Source organism: Lampetra fluviatilis, chromosome 18, assembly GCF_964198595.1.
Source record: "Lampetra fluviatilis chromosome 18, kcLamFluv1.1, whole genome shotgun sequence".
Classification (NCBI taxonomy): domain Eukaryota; kingdom Metazoa; phylum Chordata; class Hyperoartia; order Petromyzontiformes; family Petromyzontidae; genus Lampetra; species Lampetra fluviatilis.
In genome coordinates, this window is record NC_136292.1 from 12,541,373 (window position 1) to 12,563,786 (window position 22,414).

Genomic DNA, 22,414 nt, shown 5'->3' on the forward strand with positions numbered 1-22,414 from the left:
TTTTGGCAGTGGAAACAGCTCTCTCGTCCAACGGATTAAAAACGTTAACCGAGGGACTGCTGTAGTTTAATTTCCATCTTTTTCGGATAAATCCGAAAACCGCGCATCGCCATCGCCGTCCCCGTGCGGCGGCTCACCCTTGAACTTGTCGTGCAGGGCCTCGATGTCGTCCTTGACGCGCTGGATGAGCTGCGTCTGGTACTCGCGGATGGCCCCGCGGATGTGCGGGCGCACGAAGAGCGCGTTGAAGCGCGAGAAGATGCGGAACATCTCGTTGGCGTTCTTGGCCGTGCCCAGCTGGTCGCGCAGACGCGCCGTGATGCGCGTCTCCACGCGGTCGATGCGCTCCTCGTAGCGCTTGATGGCCGCCTCCCACGCCTCCGAGCCCTCCTTGGACACGTCCAGCCCGTCCACCTCCTTCACGTTCTCGTAGGCCAGGTTCACCTCCTCGATGGCGCTCGTGTCGGCCGCGTCGAACAGCGCCTCGCCCGCCTTCGGGTCCGCCGGCTCGGCCGCCTCGGGGCCGGGCGGCTGCTGCTGCTGCTGCGACGGTGGCGGCGGCTGAGACATGGTGGGCGCCATCTGGCAGAGAGCACGGAGGGGTTGGGTGGCGTCGTCGTCAACATCACCATCATTGACACCATGATCACCATCATTGACACCACCACCACCACCACCATAAATGAATTCATGACCATGATCGTCATGATCATCATCATCACCACCACCATTCCCCACTAAGTGGTGGTGACGTCACCAAGGCGCTTGTATCAGGCTATGTGCACACTGAGGCCATCACCACCACCACCATCATTGACATCAAGACCACCATTGTCTATTTTAAGGTATGTGTATGTGTACAGTACAGTACTGTACACTAGAATATTTTTGTTAATTCCATACATTTGACACTATAGACAAAATGAATCTTATTTAACGTGATAAATATATCCTGCTTGATGTGTTGGGTCGATGTAGGGTAACATAAAATAACAGCAGAGGGTGGGTGTCGTCTTGCGGACCGTGAACCAAACCGCGAGTTTTCCCACTGATGGCTTTAGAGTTGGCGGATCGTGGATTTGCCCACTGCGACTATTTTCAAGAACCTAACCCCCTGCGATGGGCAAGGTTTTTTGGTGGATAAGAGTCCAACGAATTTGGCCCAAAAATAAAAGTTAACGAATAAATCGAGACCTAAATCCGTGTATCTGTGAGTCCACCTTCTGCCCGCCTGCGCTTCTGCGTCTGTGTCTGTGCGTCCGCGCGTCACCTGGGGGCGCAGCACGCGGACGATGACGGCGCGCAGCTGCTCGTGGTGGCGACGGAACTTGCGCATCTGCTCGAGGCGCGCCTGCAGCTTCTTGTGCGCGGGGCCGATGCGCCACACCATCTTGAGGTTCTCCTCGCGCTTGCGCTTGACGAGGTCGCGCAGCAGCACCTGCAGCTTCTCGTACTCGTCGTCCCACGCCTGGAACACCTCGAAGCACGCCACCATCACCTGCGCCACGACACGGAGCGCCACCGTCACCGTCGCTCGCGCCACGACACAGAACGGCATGCCACCGTCACCGTCGCCACCGTCACCATTCGCTCCTCCCTCGGCTTCTGTTTCGGCTCGCGAGTAGTGATCCAGTGGCGTGGTAGAACTATGCTCCGATTAGTTGGGGTGGGGAAGGTTGTGGGTGTTAGCTGGGCTCTGATCGGTTTGTTCCTATCCCTCTCTACCCACCAGCGCAACGTACGGCCTCTTTGGTGCCAGACCGGCGATTCTCTCCCCCCGAACCGCTGGCGACCGCGACACCACCCCCCCCCCCCCCCCGCCGATCGATGGGGCACTCACCTTCTCGAACTCCTCGTAGGAGATGTGCATGAGCTTGCGCGTGCCCAGCACCTTGAGCAGCTGCGCGCTGAGGTCGCGCGAGATGGCCTCGACCAGCCGCAGGGCGCGCTGGATCGGGTACTTGGTGTTGCGGATCTTGCGCAGGTGGGTGAAGATGGCGAGCAGCGCCACGCGGATGCGGTCGAGCTCCGTGGCCGACAGGAGGTCGTTGAGCGGGAAGTCCTTCATGAGCGGGTTGTAGTCGTTCACCGTCTCCAGGGCCTGCTTCAGGCCTGGCGGGCGGTGGGGGGGGGTCGTGGGTCGCGGTGGAGTGGGGGTAGGGGGGGTGGGGATGGTGGGGGGGTGGGGGTAGTGAAGGCGGTGGGGGGTGGTGGGAGCGGGTAGGGACGGAGAGACAGGAACGAGACGGATGGCAGAGCACAGAGCAAGAGTGACGGGACAAGCTCCACGTGAACGGCAAGGTTTCAAACCGCAGTCCCCGTCGTGACCACCCCGACGGCGGGGGACAGGGACCGTAACTGGTCCGTTTCTCGAGGCTGGTAGAGCTCAGCGGAAACCAGGCCGATTTGAGTAAAGCAGGGAGAGAGCAATTGAGCGGGCGAGCTAGCGAGCGAATGCATCGTCGAGCGGGCGTGAAAGCGAGCGAGCAGGCGAGGGAATGAGAGAATCGGTGAGTTAGTGCATGAGCGAGCGTGTGGGTGACTCGAGTGAGTGTGAGTGAGCAAGTGAGTAATTTGCGTGTGAGATGCGCAGTAAACATTCAACGTTGGCCCAACGTTGCCACGTGATTGTAACCGTTGAACTACTTTTGGCCCAGGAAGGGAGCGAGTGAATGACGGGAGGGAGGGAGCGAGTGAGGGGGCGAGTGAGGAAGCGATGGAGGGAGGGAGCGAGTGAGGGAGCGAGTGAGGGAACGAGTGAGGGAGGGATGGAGGGAGCGAGTGAATGACCGAGGGGGCGAGAGAGGGAGAGAGCGTACCGGTGTCGGTGTCGAAGCTGACGGTGGCGTGGAAGCGCTTGCCGTGCTTGAGGATGTCGAGTGTGAGCAGCACCTCGGGGCTCTCACGCTTCTCCTGGATGCGGTAGAGCGCCCGCTCCAGGTTCAGCCAGAAGCTGATCTCCTGCAGCGCCGTGCCCGACGCCGGGTCGCGGTCCAGCTTTGTCACCTGCGGTGGCGGCGATCAAAGTCAATTCTCCGCGGTTGATTTCTGTGTAAACCGGCTGAGAGAGAACTCCGGAAGGCTGCGATTGAAAGAGTAGCTCGGGTTTTTGAAAACGACAACGGCAGTAAAATGAAAACTGAGAATGAACAGCGAAGCAAAGAGACAAGCGAATAGAAATCGGGGACTAAGCAAACTGCAAATTTGTATCAATTGTGCTACGTGAGGAAAACCGTTTTCTGGCTGGATGACCTGGGTGGATTCCTGTCTGGCTGGGTGACGTGTGTTGGGGATGTCACCCGATTGCCACAGCGTTGAGCCCGGTTTGTGCGTCGTGCTGACGTCGCTGTGACATCACGATAACTTCACCCCTCCCTCACGCTGTCATATCATCATCCTCTCATCCTCCTTACTAACTTAGAACAGAGGAGGGAGGTGATGACGTCATCTCGCGAGGTTACTCGGCGGCGCCATTCGTCGTCAGCGATGGCTGAACGCCGAAGGAGGTGGGATTGTCGCGACGCTGGCGAGACTCCACGCATTGTACGTGAGAGTCCGTGGCCCGGGAGCGCTCGCTCAGCCCGTCGCCAATCCCCCCACCCACCCGCCGGGCGCACGCCGTGGGTTTCGCCACTCGGCACCTTAGCGGCCGGCAAAGCCTCCAATGGGACCACGTCGATCCTCACCTTCTGGATCTCGCGGATCCAGCGGTTGACGCCGGACTGCAGCTGGTTGAGGTACGTGGCGTCCTCCACTCGCTCCCCAAAGTCCGACACCTGGCGGGAGCGAGACAGTTCGAGGAGGCGTTCAGGTCGACCGCGTTGTTTTTATTTGTTATCATTATTTCCGAAGGCTTACGTTGGCGACGCGGGGTGACCACGGGGAAGAAGGGGGGGGGGCGGTGGCGGCGGCGTGGCCGCAAGGGTTACTGTCGTCACCGCGCAGCAACGCGGGCCTACGTTCCAACCCCGACACGGCTTTGAATGTGCTCGGGGTCACCAATCGCTGCGGCAGCACTCAACTCGCGCCGCGTTCGAGCTCCGAGAGCGAAATGACGCTCGGCTCCAACTTACCCTGCCGCGAAACATTCCCGTGGGGCAGAGCGCTCTGGGGAACTCGCCCCCCCCCCACCCCTTTCAAGAACACGGTCTGCCCTCTCCGGCAATAAAACACAGGCGGCGTTAAGATGTTCACACACCAAATAATAGATCTCAGTTTTTTTTCAGAGACGAGGCATATATCGTTGTCAGGGCATGCTTGTTTGCATGTTTTACCACAAGTACGTGTAGTTAATGCAGAAATAGGTCAAGGGTAAAGCCTATTCTTGTATTTTTCATCATATTTGGATACTGACGAAAAGGGTCCCATAGGTGGCCCCCCTGAGTGTGTGGATGAAGGGTCGCGCTTGCACGAGGACCTCAAAAGCAGCTCTGCGATATCTGCTCCCGTGGGCCGTGCTTCAATACACAGTGAGTGAGAGGCGGGGGGGGGGGAGCGACGACGATGACGACGATGATGATGATGCGACACTCGTCGAGAACTCCGTACGAACTATCCCGTCACGTGGCAAGTCGCCCGTATATACACTCAACAAAACAAATCAGCCCCTCCTATAACCGTGGACTCCTCCGGCAGCCCCGCCGAGCGGCACTGGCGCCAACGGTGCCCGACCTTGGCACCTGCCCTGACCCCTGGGCCAGCGCCGCGGCTTCCGAACTTTGACCCCCCCCCCTTAGCAGCAACCCCCCCCGCCCCCCCATCTTCACCTTGGCGCGGTCGCCGCGCTCGGCACTGTGGCGCAGCACGGCGCTCACGGTGGGGTGGATGGGCAGGCTGATCTCGGGGATGTCGATGTTCTGCTGCAGGTGCAGCAGGCCCATCTCCAGCTCGGCGATCTTCTTCTCCACCGACGGCGCCATCTTGTCCCCGTCCCTGAAGGGATGAGCGCTCAAGTCGGAGCAGGTCCCGTTGTATGTAAAGTCATGAACTAAACTATTTTTATATTTTACCGGTTAAGGCCCCATTGCGGCTATGATAGCTCCACGAAATGGCTTATCATCACGTGGACGTCTACAGCAGCCAAATACTCTCAGCGCATGATGTTGAATATAAATGTGGAGGGGAAACAACTGGAGAACCCGGAGAAAAATCCACGCGACCATGGGGAGAAAGACACCGCAAACTGCAAATATATAGCAGGCGTCAGGGTTGGGAATGAACGCACGACCTCCTGTATACCAAGCGAGGTAGTTAACATTTCGCCACCATACGTAGCCAACCGTGCTAATTATAGGTGCGGGGGAAGGACAACAAACTAAACACAAAAAGCACCATCGACACACCGTTGATGGTGTGGCAGTGACGATGGCGGTGGTGGTCGTAGTATTCATGGTGGTGGCGGTGGTGAGGATGGTAATAAAGGTGGCAGTAGTCGTGGGTGACGCCGCTGGTGGTAAGAGTGATGTGGGTGGTGGTGATTTTGGTGGTAGTGGATGGTGGAGGTGATGATGGTGGGTGGTAGTGGTAGGTAGTGAACGTGCTGGAGGTAGTGATGGTGATGATGGTGGTAAGATTGACGACGGTGGTAGTGGTGGTAATATTAAAGGTAGTGAAGGAGGTAGAGTTGGTGATGGTGGTAAGATTGACAGCGGTGGTGTTAAGATATATGATTGCGGTGGTGGTGATGGTGGTAAGGTTGTGGCGATGGCAGGGGTAGTAAGGTTCATAATCAGAATATTTATACTGGAGGAATCCGATGAGCTGTAAAGCTCTTTTGAAGGCTGCGGTGACGGCACGGACTCGGCCGGCTCACAAACTCGGCCGGCTGCCGCGCATCGCATGGCCGCGGGCCGGAGTGCGACGCGCACCTCTCGGCCTTGCCGGACTCCTTGATGTAGGACTTAAAGAAGGGCGACACGGCGGAGCTGACGAAGGCGTGCAGTGTCTCGTAGGGCGAGTCCTCGCTGAACGTCATCACGCGCAGCTGCGACGCCATCGGCTTGTCGGCATCCAGCACGCCGCCGCGCTTGATGAGCGCCAGGCTGCACGGGCGCGGGGGCACAAACCGTCAGCGCGAGCACGAGGTCGAACACGAGGCCAGACACGAGGTTAAACACGAGGTCAAACACGAGGACGATCACGAGGCCAGACACAAGGTCAAACACGAGGTCAAACACGAGGTCAACCACGGGGCCAGATACGAGGTCAAACACGAGCACGGACACAAAAGTCGAGAAACCCTAACCCTGACCGTGATCGAGATGATGGCAGAGACGTTGATGTGTAATACGATCTGAGCCCAAGACCACGGGCAGGGCTACGAGCAAGCAAAACGTGACCCGGGCGACGGTACGTGGCCCAGACCGCGGGCACGGCCACGCGTTCGGCCGCGCGTTCCCGTCGCGATCTTCGTGGGGGAACAGGCGGGGGGGAGTGGTGACCCCGGTACAAGTCACAGGGAGTGAGGGAAGGAGGGGAGGGAGGGATGTGGGCGATGGGACCGGAGGTCATCCCACGTGGGCCTGGTCCACCACCTGCTCGACTTGATTCCGTAGTGGATGTCGATGGTGATGTTGTAGGTGACAGCGTCTTTGTCCTCTCCCTCGTCAGAAACATCCTCTGCAGAACACAGACAAAGCATCCACCGTTCAGCCTTGCCGGGACCGTGGGAGCATTGCGCTGTTGGCGAGCGCCTATTGAGGCCGGCATGCCGCGTGTGGTCTGTACCGCGCTCACCGCCCGTTGCCTCGCGAGTGCTGACGGCTTCACGCCTCGCACCAAGAAGTACAACTCAGGGCAGATTGCGCCGAGGACTAGGGAATTAAATGACGGTCCCTTGACTCTCAACACAACACCACTCCCACACTTGGCACTCATTTAAAGCCGACCTGGAGGGGAGGCACTTAGGGGCCGTCCATAAGTGACGTCACGCGATTTTGGACGATTTTTGACCCCCCCCCCTAGTCACACGGCGTCAAAAAAAGTCAGACCCCCCCCCTCTGCCCCCCCCCTCAAAATAAAACATGCTTCAAATCGCTTTAAACTATTGTCAATGTAGTGCGCAATCAATGTGGCGCTGCACTCTGATGTTGTAGGAGAAAACATTTATCAAAAAGTCTATTTAATAAAGTAGAATGTGTTGTCTATATTTATTTAAAGTTGCGCATTTTGATGTGACATCACATTTCTCAAACCCCCCCCCCTCGTCACACATCGTCAACCACTCGCACACAAAGATCCGTCGCGCTGTCTAGTCAGACTGTAGAGGCAGGTGCTGTCTAGACAGACTGTAGACACAGGCGCTGTCTAGACAGACTGTAAACACAGGCACTGTCTAGACAGACTGTAGAGACAGGCGCTGTCTAGACAGACTGTAGAGACAGGTGCTGTCTAGACAGACTGTAGAGACAGGCGCTGTCTAGACAGACTGTAGAGACAGGCGCTGTCTAGACAGACTGCAAACACAGGCGCTGTCTAGACAGACTGCAGACACAGGCGCTGTCTAGACAGACTGTAGAGACAGGCGCTGTCTAGACAGACTGTAGACACAGGCGCTGTCTAGACAGACTGTAGACACAGGCGCTGTCTAGACAGACTGTAGACAGGCGCTGTCTAGACAGACTGTAGAGACAGGCACTGTCTAGACAGATTGTAGACACAGGCACTGTCTAGACAGACTGTAGAGACAGGCACTGTCTAGACAGACTGTAGACACAGGCACTGTCTAGACAGACTGTAGAGACAGGCACTGTCTAGACAGACTGTAGACACAGGCGCTGTCTAGACAGACTGTAGACACAGGCAATGTCTAGACAGACTGTAGACACAGGCGCTGTCTAGACAGACTGTAGACACAGGCACTGTCTAGACAGACTGTAGACACAGGCAGTGTCTAGACAGACTGTAGAGACAGGCGCTGTCTAAACAAACTGTAGAGACAGGCGCTGTCTAGACAGACTGTAGAGACAGGCACTGTATAGACAGACTGTAGACACAAGCACTGTCTAGACAGAATGTAGAGACAGGCACTGTCTAGACAGACTGTAGAGATAGGCGCTGTCTAGACAGACTGTAGAGACAGGCACTGTCTAGACAGACTGTAGACACAGGCACTGTCTAGACAGACTGTAGACACAGGCGCTGTCTAGACAGACTGTAGAGACAGGCGGTGACTAGACAGACTGTAGACATAGGCACTGTCTATACAGGCTGTAGAGACAGGCACTGTCTAGACAGACTGTAGAGACAGACGCTGTCTAGACAGACTGTAGACACAGGCACTGTCTAGACTGTAGAGACAGGCACTGTCTAGATAGACTGTAGACACAGGCACTGTCTAGACAGACTGTAGACACAGGCGCTGTCTAGACAGACTGTAGAGACAGGCGGTGTCTAGACAGACTGTAGACACAGGCACTGTCTAGACAGACTGTAGAGACAGGCACTGTCTAGACAGACTGTAGAGACAGACGCTGTCTAGACAGACTGTAGAGACAGACGCTGTCTAGACAGACTGTAGACACAGGCACTGTCTAGACAGACTGTAGAGACAGGCGCTGTCTAGACAGACTGTAGAGACAGGGGCTGTCTAGACAGACTGTAGACACAGGCGCTGTCTACACAGACTGTAGAGACAGGCACTGTCTAGACAGACTGTAAAGACAGGCGCTGTCTAGACAGACTGTAGACATAGGCACTGTCTATACAGACTGTAGACACAAGTACTGTCTAGACAGACTGTAGACAAAGGCACTGTCTAGACAGACTGTAGAGACAGGCACTGTCTAGAAAGACTGTAGAGACAGGCACTGTCTAGACGGACTGTAGAGACAGGCACTGTCTAGACAGACTGTATACACAGGCACTGTCTAGACAGACTGTAGAGACAGGCGCTGTCTAGACAGACTGTAGACACAGGAACTGTCTAGACAGACTGTAGACACATGCACTGTCTAGACAGACTGTAGACACAGGTGCTGTCTAGACAGACTGTAGAGACAGGCGCTGTCTAGACAGACTGTAGAGACAGGCGCTGTCTAGACAGACTGTAGAGACAGGCGCTGTCTAGACAGACTGTAGAGACAGGCGCTGTCTAGACAGACTATAGAGACAGGCGCTGTCTAGACAGACTGTAGACACAGGCGCTGTCTAGACAGACTGTAGAGACAGGCGCTGTCTAGACAGACTATAGAGACAGGCACTGTCTAGACAGACTGTAAACACAGGCACTGTCTAGACAGACTGTAGAGACAGGCGCTGTCTAGACAAACTGTAGACACAGGCGCTGTCTAAACAGACTGTAAACACAGGCACTGTCTAGATAGACTGTAGAGACAGGCACTGTTTAGACAAACTGTAGAGACAGGCGCTGTCTAGACAGACTGTAGAGACAGACACTGTCTAGACAGACTGTAGAGACAGGCGCTGTCTAGACAGACTGTAGACACAGGCGCTGTCTAGACAGACTGTAGAGACAGGCACTGTCGAGACAGACTGTAGACAAAGGCACTGTCTAGACAGACTGTAGACACAGATGCTGTCTAGACAGACTGAAGAGACAGGCGCTGTCTAGACAAACTGTAGAGACAGGCGCTGTCTAGACAGACTGTAGAGACAGGCACTGTATAGACAGACTGTAGAGACAGGCACTGTCTAGACAGACTGTAGACACAGGCGCTGTCTAGACAGACTGTAGAGACAGACGCTGTCTAGACAGACTGTAGACACAGGCACTGTCTAGACTGTAGACACAGGCACTGTCTAGACAGACTGTAGACACAGGCAGTGTCTAGACAGACTGTAGAGACAGGCGCTGTCTATACAAACTGTAGAGACAGGCGCTGTCTAGACAGAATGTAGAGACAGGCACTGTATAGACAGACTGTAGAGATAGGCGCTGTCTAGACAGACTGTAGAGACAGGCACTGTCTAGACAGACTGTAGACACAGGCACTGTCTAGACAGACTGTAGAGATAGGCGCTGTCTAGACAGACTGTAGAGACAGGCACTGTCTAGACAGACTGTAGACACAGGCACTGTCTAGACAGACTGTAGACACAGGCGCTGTCTAGACAGACTGTAGAGACAGGCGGTGACTAGACAGACTGTAGACATAGGCACTGTCTATACAGGCTGTAGAGACAGGCACTGTCTAGACAGACTGTAGAGACAGACGCTGTCTAGACAGACTGTAGACACAGGCACTGTCTAGACTGTAGAGACAGGCACTGTCTAGATAGACTGTAGACACAGGCACTGTCTAGACAGACTGTAGACACAGGCGCTGTCTAGACAGACTGTAGAGACAGGCGGTGTCTAGACAGACTGTAGACACAGGCACTGTCTAGACAGACTGTAGAGACAGGCACTGTCTAGACAGACTGTAGAGACAGACGCTGTCTAGACAGACTGTAGAGACAGACGCTGTCTAGACAGACTGTAGACACAGGCACTGTCTAGACAGACTGTAGAGACAGGCGCTGTCTAGACAGACTGTAGACACAGGCACTGTCTAGACAGACTGTAGAGACAGGCACTGTCTAGACAGACTGTAGAGACAGACGCTGTCTAGACAGACTGTAGAGACAGACGCTGTCTAGACAGACTGTAGACACAGGCACTGTCTAGACAGACTGTAGACACAGGCGCTGTCTACACAGACTGTAGAGACAGGCACTGTCTAGACAGACTGTAGACACAGGCGCTGTCTAGACAGACTGTAGAGACAGGCGCTGTCTAGACAGACTGTAGACACAGGCGCTGTCTAGACAGACTGTAAAGACAGGCGCTGTCTAGACAGACTGTAGACATAGGCACTGTCTATACAGACTGTAGACACAAGTACTGTCTAGACAGACTGTAGACAAAGGCACTGTCTAGACAGACTGTAGAGACAGGCACTGTCTAGAAAGACTGTAGACACAGGCACTGTCTAGACAGACTGTAGACAAAGGCACTGTCTAGACAGACTGTAGAGACAGGCACTGTCTAGACGGACTGTAGAGACAGGCACTGTCTAGACAGACTGTATACACAGGCACTGTCTAGACAGACTGTAGAGACAGGCGCTGTCTAGACAGACTGTAGACACAGGAACTGTCTAGACAGACTGTAGACACATGCACTGTCTAGACAGACTGTAGACACAGGTGCTGTCTAGACAGACTGTAGAGACAGGCGCTGTCTAGACAGACTGTAGAGACAGGCGCTGTCTAGACAGACTGTAGAGACAGGCGCTGTCTAGACAGACTGTAGAGACAGGCGCTGTCTAGACAGACTATAGAGACAGGCACTGTCTGAACAGACTGTAGACACAGGCGCTGTCTAGACAGACTGTAGAGACAGGCGCTGTCTAGACAGACTATAGAGACAGGCGCTGTCTAGACAGACTGTAAACACAGGCACTGTCTAGACAGACTGTAGAGACAGGCGCTGTCTAGACAAACTGTAGACACAGGCGCTGTCTAAACAGACTGTAAACACAGGCACTGTCTAGACAGACTGTAGAGACAGGCACTGTCTAGACAAACTGTAGAGACAGGCGCTGTCTAGACAGACTGTAGAGACAGACACTGTCTAGACAGACTGTAGAGACAGGCGCTGTCTAGACAGACTGTAGACACAGGCGCTGTCTAGACAGACTGTAGAGACAGGCACTGTCGAGACAGACTGTAGACAAAGGCACTGTCTAGACAGACTGTAGACACAGATGCTGTCTAGACAGACTGAATAGACAGGCGCTGTCTAGACAGACTGTAGACAAAGGCACTGTCTAGACAGACTGTAGAGACAGGCGCTGTCTAGACAGACTGTAGACACAGGCGTTGTCTAGACAGACTGTAGAGACAGGCACTGTCTAGACAGACTGCAGAGACAGGCGCTGTCTAGACAGACTGTAGACACAGGCGCTGTCTAGACAGACTGTAGAGACAGGCACTGTCTAGACAGACTGTAGAGACAGGCGCTGTCTAGACAGACTGTAGACAAAGGAACTGTCTAGACAGACTGTAGACACAGGCACTGTCTAGACAGACTGTAGACACAGGCGCTGTCTAGACAGACTGTAGAGACAGGCACTGTCTAGACAGACTGTAGAGACAGGCGCTGTCTAGACCGACTGTAGAGACAGGCGCTGTCTAGACAGACTGTAGAGACAGGCGATGTCTAGACAGACTGTAGAGACAGGCGCTGTCTAGACAGACTGTAGACTCAGGCACTGTCTAGACAGACTGTAGAGACAGGCACTGTCTAGACAGACTGTAGAGACAGACGCTGTCTAAACAGACTGTAGACACAGGCACTGTTTAGACAGACTGAAGACACAGGCGCTGTCTAGACAGACTGTAGAGACAGGCGGTGTCTAGACAGACTGTAGACATAGGCACTGTCTAGACTGTAGAGACAGGCACTGTTTAGACAGACTGTAGACACAGGCACTGTCTAGACTGTAGAGACAGGCACTGTCTAGACAGACTGTAGACACAGGCACTGTCTAGACAGACTGTAGACACAGGAACTGTCTAGACAGACTGTAGAGACAGGCGCTGTCTAGACAGACTGTAGAGACAGGCGCTGTCTAGACAGACTGTAGAGACAGGCGCTGTCTAGACAGACTGTAGAGACAGGCGCTGTCTAGACAGACTATAGAGACAGGCGCTGTCTAGACAGACTGTAGACACAGGCGCTGTCTAGACAGACTGTAGAGACAGGCGCTGTCTAGACAGACTATAGAGACAGGCGCTGTCTAGACAGACTGTAAACACAGGCACTGTCTAGACAGACTGTAGAGACAGGCGCTGTCTAGACAAACTGTAGACACAGGCGCTGTCTAGACAGACTGTAAACACAGGCACTGTCTAGACAAACTGTAGAGACAGGCACTGTCTAGACAAACTGTAGAGACAGGCGCTGTCTAGACAGACTGTAGAGACAGACACTGTCTAGACAGACTGTAGAGACAGGTGCTGTCTAGACATACTGTAGACACAGGCGCTGTCTAAACAGACTGTAGAGACAGGCACTGTCGAGACAGACTGTAGACACAGGCACTGTCTAGACAGAGTGTAGACACAGATGCTGTCTAGACAGACTGAAGAGACAGGCGCTGTCTAGACAGACTGTAGACAAAGGCACTGTCTAGACAGACTGTAGAGACAGGCGCTGTCTAGACAGACTGTAGACACAGGCGCTGTCTAGACAGACTGTAGAGACAGGCGCTGTCTAGACAGACTGTAGACACAGGCGCTGTCTAGACAGACTGTAGACACAGGAACTGTCTAGACAGACTGTAGACACAGGCGCTGTCTAGACAGACTGTAGAGACAGGCACTGTCTAGACAGACTGCAGAGACAGGCGCTGTCTAGACAGACTGTAGACACAGGCGCTGTCTAGACAGACTGTAGAGACAGGCGCTGTCTAGACAGACTGTAGACAAAGGAACTGTCTAGACAGACTGTAGACACAGGCACTGTCTAGACAGACTGTAGACACAGGCGCTGTCTAGACAGACTGTAGAGGCAGGCACTGTCTAGACAGACTGTAGACAAAGGAACTGTCTAGACAGACTGTAGACACAGGCACTGTCTAGACAGACTGTAGAGACAGGCGCTGTCTAGACAGAATGTAGAGACAGGCACTGTCTAGACAGATTGTAGAGACAGGCGCTGTCTAGACAGACTGTAGAGACAGGCGCTGTCTAGACAGACTGTAGACGCAGGCGCTGTCTAGACAGACTGTAGACTCAGGCACTGTCTAGACAGACTGTAGAGACAGGCACTGTCTAGACAGACTGTAGAGACAGACGCTGTCTAAACAGACTGTAGACACAAGCACTGTCTAGACAGACTGTAGACACAGGAACTGTCTAGACAGACTGTAGAGACAGGCGCTGTCTAGACAGACTGTAGACACAGGCGCTGTCTAGACAGACTGAAGAGAAGGGCGCTGTCTAGACAGATTGTAGAGACAGGCGCTGTCTAGACAGACTGTAGAGACAGACACTGTCTAGACAGACTGTAGAGACAGGTGCTGTCTAGACATACTGTAGACACAGGCGCTGTCTAAACAGACTGTAGAGACAGGCACTGTCGAGACAGACTGTAGACACAGGCACTGTCTAGACAGACTGTAGACACAGATGCTGTCTAGACAGACTGAAGAGACAGGCGCTGTCTAGACAGACTGTAGACAAAGGCACTGTCTAGACAGACTGTAGAGACAGGCGCTGTCTAGACAGACTGTAGACACAGGCGCTGTCTAGACAGACTGTAGAGACAGGCGCTGTCTAGACAGACTGTAGACACAGGCGCTGTCTAGACAGACTGTAGACACAGGAACTGTCTAGACAGACTGTAGACACAGGCGCTGTCTAGACAGACTGTAGAGACAGGCACTGTCTAGACAGACTGCAGAGACAGGCGCTGTCTAGACAGACTGTAGACACAGGCGCTGTCTAGACAGACTGTAGAGACAGGCGCTGTCTAGACAGACTGTAGACAAAGGAACTGTCTAGACAGACTGTAGACACAGGCACTGTCTAGACAGACTGTAGACACAGGCGCTGTCTAGACAGACTGTAGAGGCAGGCACTGTCTAGACAGACTGTAGACAAAGGAACTGTCTAGACAGACTGTAGACACAGGCACTGTCTAGACAGACTGTAGAGACAGGCGCTGTCTAGACAGAATGTAGAGACAGGCACTGTCTAGACAGATTGTAGAGACAGGCGCTGTCTAGACAGACTGTAGAGACAGGCGCTGTCTAGACAGACTGTAGACGCAGGCGCTGTCTAGACAGACTGTAGACTCAGGCACTGTCTAGACAGACTGTAGAGACAGGCACTGTCTAGACAGACTGTAGAGACAGACGCTGTCTAAACAGACTGTAGACACAAGCACTGTCTAGACAGACTGTAGACACAGGAACTGTCTAGACAGACTGTAGAGACAGGCGCTGTCTAGACAGACTGTAGACACAGGCGCTGTCTAGACAGACTGAAGAGAAGGGCGCTGTCTAGACAGATTGTAGAGACAGGCGCTGTCTAGAAAGACTGTAGACACAGGCGCTGTCTAGACAGACTGTAGAGACAGGCGCTGTCTAGACAGACTGTAGAGACAGGCACTGTCTAGACAGACTGTGGAGACAGGAACTGTCTAGACAGACTGTAGACACAAGCACTGTCTAGACAGACTGAAGAGACAGGCACTGTCTAGACAGACTGTCGAGACAGGCGCTGTCTAGACAGACTGTAGAGACAGGCACTGTCTAGACAGACTGTAGACACAGGCGCTGTCTAGACAGGCTGTAGAAACAGGCACTGTCTAGACAGAATGTAGAAACAGGCGCTGTCTAAACAGACTGTAGACACAGGCACTGTCTAGATAGACTGTAGACACAGGCACTGTCTAGACTGTAGAGACAGGCACTGTCTAGACAGACTGTAGACACAGGCACTGTCTAGACAGACTGTAGACACAGGCGCTGTCTAGACAGACTGTAGAGACAGGCGGTGTCTAGACAGACTGTAGACACAGGCACTGTCTAGACAGACTGTAGAGACAGGCACTGTCTAGACAGACTGTAGAGACAGACGCTGTCTAGACAGACTGTAGAGACAGGCGCTGTCTAAACAGACTGTAGAGACAGGGGCTGTCTAGACAAACTGTAGACACAGGCACTGTCTAGACAGACTGTAGAGACAGGCGCTGTCTAGACAGACTGTAGAGACAGGGGCTGTCTAGACAAACTGTAGACACAGGCGCTGTCTGCACAGACTGTAGAGACAGGCACTGTCTAGACAGACTGTAGACACAGGCGCTGTCTAAACAGACTGTAGACACAGGCGCTGTCTAGACAGACTGTAGAGACAGGCACTGTCGAGACAGACTGTAGACAAAGGCACTGTCTAGACAGACTGTAGACACAGATGCTGTCTAGACAGACTGAAGAGACAGGCGCTGTCTAGACAGACTGTAGACAAAGGCACTGTCTAGACAGACTGTAGAGACAGGCGCTGTCTAGACAGACTGTAGACACAGGCGCTGTCTAGACAGACTGTAGACACAGGAACTGTCTAGACAGACTGTAGACACAGGCGCTGTCTAGACAGACTGTAGAGACAGGCACTGTCTAGACAGACTGCAGAGACAGGCGCTGTCTAGACAGACTGCAGAGACAGGCGCTGTCTAGACAGACTGTAGACACAGGCGCTGTCTAGACAGACTGTAGAGACAGGCACTGTCTAGACAGACTGTAGAGACAGGCACTGTCTAGACAGACTGTAGAGACAGGCGCTGTCTAGACAGACTGTAGAGACAGGCGCTGTCTAGACAGACTGTAGAGACAGGCGCTGTCTAGACAGACTGTAGAGACAGGCGCTGTCTAGACAGACTGTAGACTCAGGCACTGTCTAGACAGACTGTAGAGACAGGCACTGTCTAGACAGACTGTAGAGACAGACGCTGTCTAAACAGACTGTAGACACAGGCACTGTTTAGACAGACTGTAGAGACAGACGCTGTCTAGACAGACTGCAGAAACAGGCACTGTCTAGACTGTAGAGACAGGCACTGTCTAGATAGACTGTAGACACAGGCACTGTCTAGACAGACTGTAGACACAGGCGCTGTCTAGACAGACTGTAGAGACAGGCGGTGTCTAGACAGACTGTAGACACAGGCACTGTCTAGACAGACTGTAGAGACAGGCACTGTCTAGACAGACTGTAGAGACAGACGCTGTCTAGACAGACTGTAGAGACAGACGCTGTCTAGACAGACTGTAGACACAGGCACTGTCTAGACAGACTGTAGAGACAGGCGCTGTCTAGACAGACTGTAGAGACAGGGGCTGTCTAGACAGACTGTAGACACAGGCGCTGTCTACACAGACTGTAGAGACAGGCATTGTCTAGACAGACTGTAGACACAGGCGCTGTCTAGACAGACTGTAGAGACAGGCGCTGTCTAGACAGACTGTAGACACAGGCGCTGTCTAGACAGACTGTAAAGACAGGCGCTGTCTAGACAGACTGTAGACATAGGCACTGTCTATACAGACTGTAGACACAAGTACTGTCTAGACAGACTGTAGACAAAGGCACTGTCTAGACAGACTGTAGAGACAGGCACTGTCTAGAAAGACTGTAGACACAGGCACTGTCTAGACAGACTGTAGACAAAGGCACTGTCTAGACAGACTGTAGAGACAGGCACTGTCTAGACGGACTGTTGAGACAGGCACTGTCTAGACAGACTGTATACACAGGCACTGTCTAGACAGACTGTAGAGACAGGCGCTGTCTAGACAGACTGTAGACACAGGAACTGTCTAGACAGACTGTAGACACATGCACTGTCTAGACAGACTGTAGACACAGGTGCTGTCTAGACAGACTGTAGAGACAGGCGCTGTCTAGACAGACTGTAGAGACAGGCGCTGTCTAGACAGACTATAGAGACAGGCGCTGTCTAGACAGACTGTAGACACAGGCGCTGTCTAGACAGACTGTAGAGACAGGCGCTGTCTAGACAGACTATAGAGACAGGCGCTGTCTAGACAGACTGTAAACACAGGCACTGTCTAGACAAACTGTAGACACAGGCACTGTCTAGACAGACTGTAGAGACAGGCGCTGTCTAGACAGACTGTAGAGACAGGGGATGTCTAGACAAACTGTAGACACAGGCGCTGTCTGCACAGACTGTAGAGACAGGCACTGTCTAGACAGACTGTAGACACAGGCGCTGTCTAAACAGACTGTAGACACAGGCGCTGTCTAGACAGACTGTAGAGACAGGCACTGTCGAGACAGACTGTAGACAAAGGCACTGTCTAGACAGACTGTAGACACAGATGCTGTCTAGACAGACTGAAGAGACAGGCGCTGTCTAGACAGACTGTAGACAAAGGCACTGTCTAGACAGACTGTAGAGACAGGCGCTGTCTAGACAGACTGTAGACACAGGCGCTGTCTAGACAGACTGTAGACACAGGAACTGTCTAGACAGACTGTAGACACAGGCGCTGTCTAGACAGACTGTAGAGACAGGCACTGTCTAGACAGACTGCAGAGACAGGCGCTGTCTAGACAGACTGTAGACACAGGCGCTGTCTAGACAGACTGTAGAGACAGGCACTGTCTAGACAGACTGTAGAGACAGGCACTGTCTAGACAGACTGTAGAGACAGGCGCTGTCTAGACAGACTGTAGAGACAGGCGCTGTCTAGACAGACTGTAGAGACAGGCGCTGTCTAGACAGACTGTAGAGACAGGCGCTGTCTAGACAGACTGTAGACTCAGGCACTGTCTAGACAGACTGTAGAGACAGGCACTGTCTAGACAGACTGTAGAGACAGACGCTGTCTAAACAGACTGTAGACACAGGCACTGTTTAGACAGACTGTAGAGACAGACGCTGTCTAGACAGACTGCAGAAACAGGCACTGTCTAGACTGTAGAGACAGGCACTGTCTAGATAGACTGTAGACACAGGCACTGTCTAGACAGACTGTAGACACAGGCGCTGTCTAGACAGACTGTAGAGACAGGCGGTGTCTAGACAGACTGTAGACACAGGCACTGTCTAGACAGACTGTAGAGACAGGCACTGTCTAGACAGACTGTAGAGACAGACGCTGTCTAGACAGACTGTAGAGACAGACGCTGTCTAGACAGACTGTAGACACAGGCACTGTCTAGACAGACTGTAGAGACAGGCGCTGTCTAGACAGACTGTAGAGACAGGGGCTGTCTAGACAGACTGTAGACACAGGCGCTGTCTACACAGACTGTAGAGACAGGCACTGTCTAGACAGACTGTAGACACAGGCGCTGTCTAGACAGACTGTAGAGACAGGCGCTGTCTAGACAGACTGTAGACACAGGCGCTGTCTAGACAGACTGTAAAGACAGGCGCTGTCTAGACAGACTGTAGACATAGGCACTGTCTATACAGACTGTAGACACAAGTACTGTCTAGACAGACTGTAGACAAAGGCACTGTCTAGACAGACTGTAGAGACAGGCACTGTCTAGAAAGACTGTAGACACAGGCACTGTCTAGACAGACTGTAGACAAAGGCACTGTCTAGACAGACTGTAGAGACAGGCACTGTCTAGACGGACTGTTGAGACAGGCACTGTCTAGACAGACTGTATACACAGGCACTGTCTAGACAGACTGTAGAGACAGGCGCTGTCTAGACAGACTGTAGACACAGGAACTGTCTAGACAGACTGTAGACACATGCACTGTCTAGACAGACTGTAGACACAGGTGCTGTCTAGACAGACTGTAGAGACAGGCGCTGTCTAGACAGACTGTAGAGACAGGCGCTGTCTAGACAGACTATAGAGACAGGCGCTGTCTAGACAGACTGTAGACACAGGCGCTGTCTAGACAGACTGTAGAGACAGGCGCTGTCTAGACAGACTATAGAGACAGGCGCTGTCTAGACAGACTGTAAACACAGGCACTGTCTAGACAGACTGTAGAGACAGGCGCTGTCTAGACAAACTGTAGACACAGGCGCTGTCTAAACAGACTGTAAACACAGGCACTGTCTAGACAGACTGTAGAGACAGGCACTGTCTAGACAAACTGTAGAGACAGGCGCTGTCTAGACAGACTGTAGAGACAGACACTGTCTAGACAGACTGTAGAGACAGGCGCTGTCTAGACAGACTGTAGACACAGGCGCTGTCTAGACAGACTGTAGAGACAGGCACTGTCGAGACAGACTGTAGACAAAGGCACTGTCTAGACAGACTGTAGACACAGATGCTGTCTAGACAGACTGAAGAGACAGGCGCTGTCTAGACAGACTGTAGACAAAGGCACTGTCTAGACAGACTGTAGAGACAGGCGCTGTCTAGACAGACTGTAGACACAGGCGCTGTCTAGACAGACTGTAGAGACAGGCACTGTCTAGACAGACTGCAGAGACAGGCGCTGTCTAGACAGACTGTAGACACAGGCGCTGTCTAGACAGACTGTAGAGACAGGCACTGTCTAGACAGACTGTAGAGACAGGCGCTGTCTAGACAGACTGTAGACAAAGGAACTGTCTAGACAGACTGTAGACACAGGCACTGTCTAGACAGACTGTAGACACAGGCGCTGTCTAGACAGACTGTAGAGACAGGCACTGTCTAGACAGACTGTAGAGACAGGCGCTGTCTAGACAGACTGTAGAGACAGGCGCTGTCTAGACAGACTGTAGAGACAGGCGATGTCTAGACAGACTGTAGAGACAGGCGCTGTCTAGACAGACTGTAGACTCAGGCACTGTCTAGACAGACTGTAGAGACAGGCACTGTCTAGACAGACTGTAGAGACAGACGCTGTCTAAACAGACTGTAGACACAGGCACTGTTTAGACAGACTGTAGACACAGGCGCTGTCTAGACAGACTGTAGAGACAGGCGGTGTCTAGACAGACTGTAGACATAGGCACTGTCTAGACTGTAGAGACAGGCACTGTTTAGACAGACTGTAGACACAGGCACTGTCTAGACTGTAGAGACAGGCACTGTCTAGACAGACTGTAGACACAGGCACTGTCTAGACAGACTGTAGACACAGGAACTGTCTAGACAGACTGTAGAGACAGGCGCTGTCTAGACAGACTGTAGAGACAGGCGCTGTCTAGACAGACTGTAGAGACAGGCGCTGTCTAGACAGACTGTAGAGACAGGCGCTGTCTAGACAGACTATAGAGACAGGCGCTGTCTAGACAGACTGTAGACACAGGCGCTGTCTAGACAGACTGTAGAGACAGGCGCTGTCTAGACAGACTATAGAGACAGGCGCTGTCTAGACAGACTGTAAACACAGGCACTGTCTAGACAGACTGTAGAGACAGGCGTTGTCTAGACAAACTGTAGACACAGGCGCTGTCTAGACAGACTGTAAACACAGGCACTGTCTAGACAAACTGTGGAGACAGGCACTGTCTAGACAAACTGTAGAGACAGGCACTGTCTAGACAGACTGTAGAGACAGACACTGTCTAGACAGACTGTAGAGACAGGTGCTGTCTAGACAGACTGTAGACACAGGCGCTGTCTAGACAGACTGTGGAGACAGGCACTGTCGAGACAGACTGTAGACACAGGCACTGTCTAGACAGACTGTAGACACAGATGCTGTCTAGACAGACTGAAGAGACAGGCGCTGTCTAGACAGACTGTAGACAAAGGCACTGTCTAGACAGACTGTAGAGACAGGCGCTGTCTAGACAGACTGTAGACACAGGCGCTGTCTAGACAGACTGTAGAGACAGGCGCTGTCTAGACAGACTGTAAACACAGGCGCTGTCTAGACAGACTGTAGACACAGGAACTGTCTAGACAGACTGTAGACACAGGCGCTGTCTAGACAGACTGTAGAGACAGGCACTGTCTAGACAGACTGCAGAGACAGGCGCTGTCTAGACAGACTGTAGACACAGGCGCTGTCTAGACAGACTGTAGAGACAGGCGCTGTCTAGACAGACTATAGAGACAGGCGCTGTCTAGACAGACTGTAGACACAGGCGCTGTCTAGACAGACTGTAGAGACAGGCGCTGTCTAGACAGACTATAGAGACAGGCGCTGTCTAGACAGACTGTAAACACAGGCACTGTCTAGACAGACTGTAGAGACAGGCGTTGTCTAGACAAACTGTAGACACAGGCGCTGTCTAGACAGACTGTAAACACAGGCACTGTCTAGACAAACTGTGGAGACAGGCACTGTCTAGACAAACTGTAGAGACAGGCACTGTCTAGACAGACTGTAGAGACAGACACTGTCTAGACAGACTGTAGAGACAGGTGCTGTCTAGACAGACTGTAGACACAGGCGCTGTCTAGACAGACTGTGGAGACAGGCACTGTCGAGACAGACTGTAGACACAGGCACTGTCTAGACAGACTGTAGACACAGATGCTGTCTAGACAGACTGAAGAGACAGGCGCTGTCTAGACAGACTGTAGACAAAGGCACTGTCTAGACAGACTGTAGAGACAGGCGCTGTCTAGACAGACTGTAGACACAGGCGCTGTCTAGACAGACTGTAGAGACAGGCGCTGTCTAGACAGACTGTAAACACAGGCGCTGTCTAGACAGACTGTAGACACAGGAACTGTCTAGACAGACTGTAGACACAGGCGCTGTCTAGACAGACTGTAGAGACAGGCACTGTCTAGACAGACTGCAGAGACAGGCGCTGTCTAGACAGACTGTAGACACAGGCGCTGTCTAGACAGACTGTAGAGACAGGCGCTGTCTAGACAGACTGTAGACACAGGCGCTGTCTAGACAGACTGTAGAGACAGGCACTGTCTAGACAGACTGTAGAGACAGGCGCTGTCTAGACAGACTGTAGAGACAGGCACTGTCTAGACAGATTGTAGAGACAGGCGCTGTCTA

At 53.0% G+C, this 22,414-nt stretch overlaps 2 protein-coding genes across 2 annotated transcripts in view; one reads left to right on the plus strand and one right to left on the minus strand.

Annotated features, from left to right (window-relative positions):
- The window catches only part of LOC144937253 (transcriptional repressor protein YY1-like), a 422,669-nt gene that overhangs the window by 126,523 nt on the left and 273,732 nt on the right, over positions 1-22,414 (plus strand). The gene's annotated exons all lie outside the window — the stretch shown is intronic.
- The window catches only part of LOC144937252 (cytoplasmic dynein 1 heavy chain 1-like), a 162,394-nt gene that overhangs the window by 101,259 nt on the left and 38,721 nt on the right, over positions 1-22,414 (minus strand). The window contains exons 3-10 of the mRNA XM_078864650.1: positions 6,534-6,618; positions 5,868-6,041; positions 4,767-4,932; positions 3,687-3,776; positions 2,820-3,006; positions 1,841-2,112; positions 1,271-1,498; positions 138-582 (exon numbers count right to left, since the gene is read on the minus strand). Coding sequence (XP_078720776.1) covers positions 138-582; positions 1,271-1,498; positions 1,841-2,112; positions 2,820-3,006; positions 3,687-3,776; positions 4,767-4,932; positions 5,868-6,041; positions 6,534-6,618 — 1,647 coding nt within the window. The remainder of the gene's footprint in view (positions 1-137; positions 583-1,270; positions 1,499-1,840; positions 2,113-2,819; positions 3,007-3,686; positions 3,777-4,766; positions 4,933-5,867; positions 6,042-6,533; positions 6,619-22,414) is intronic.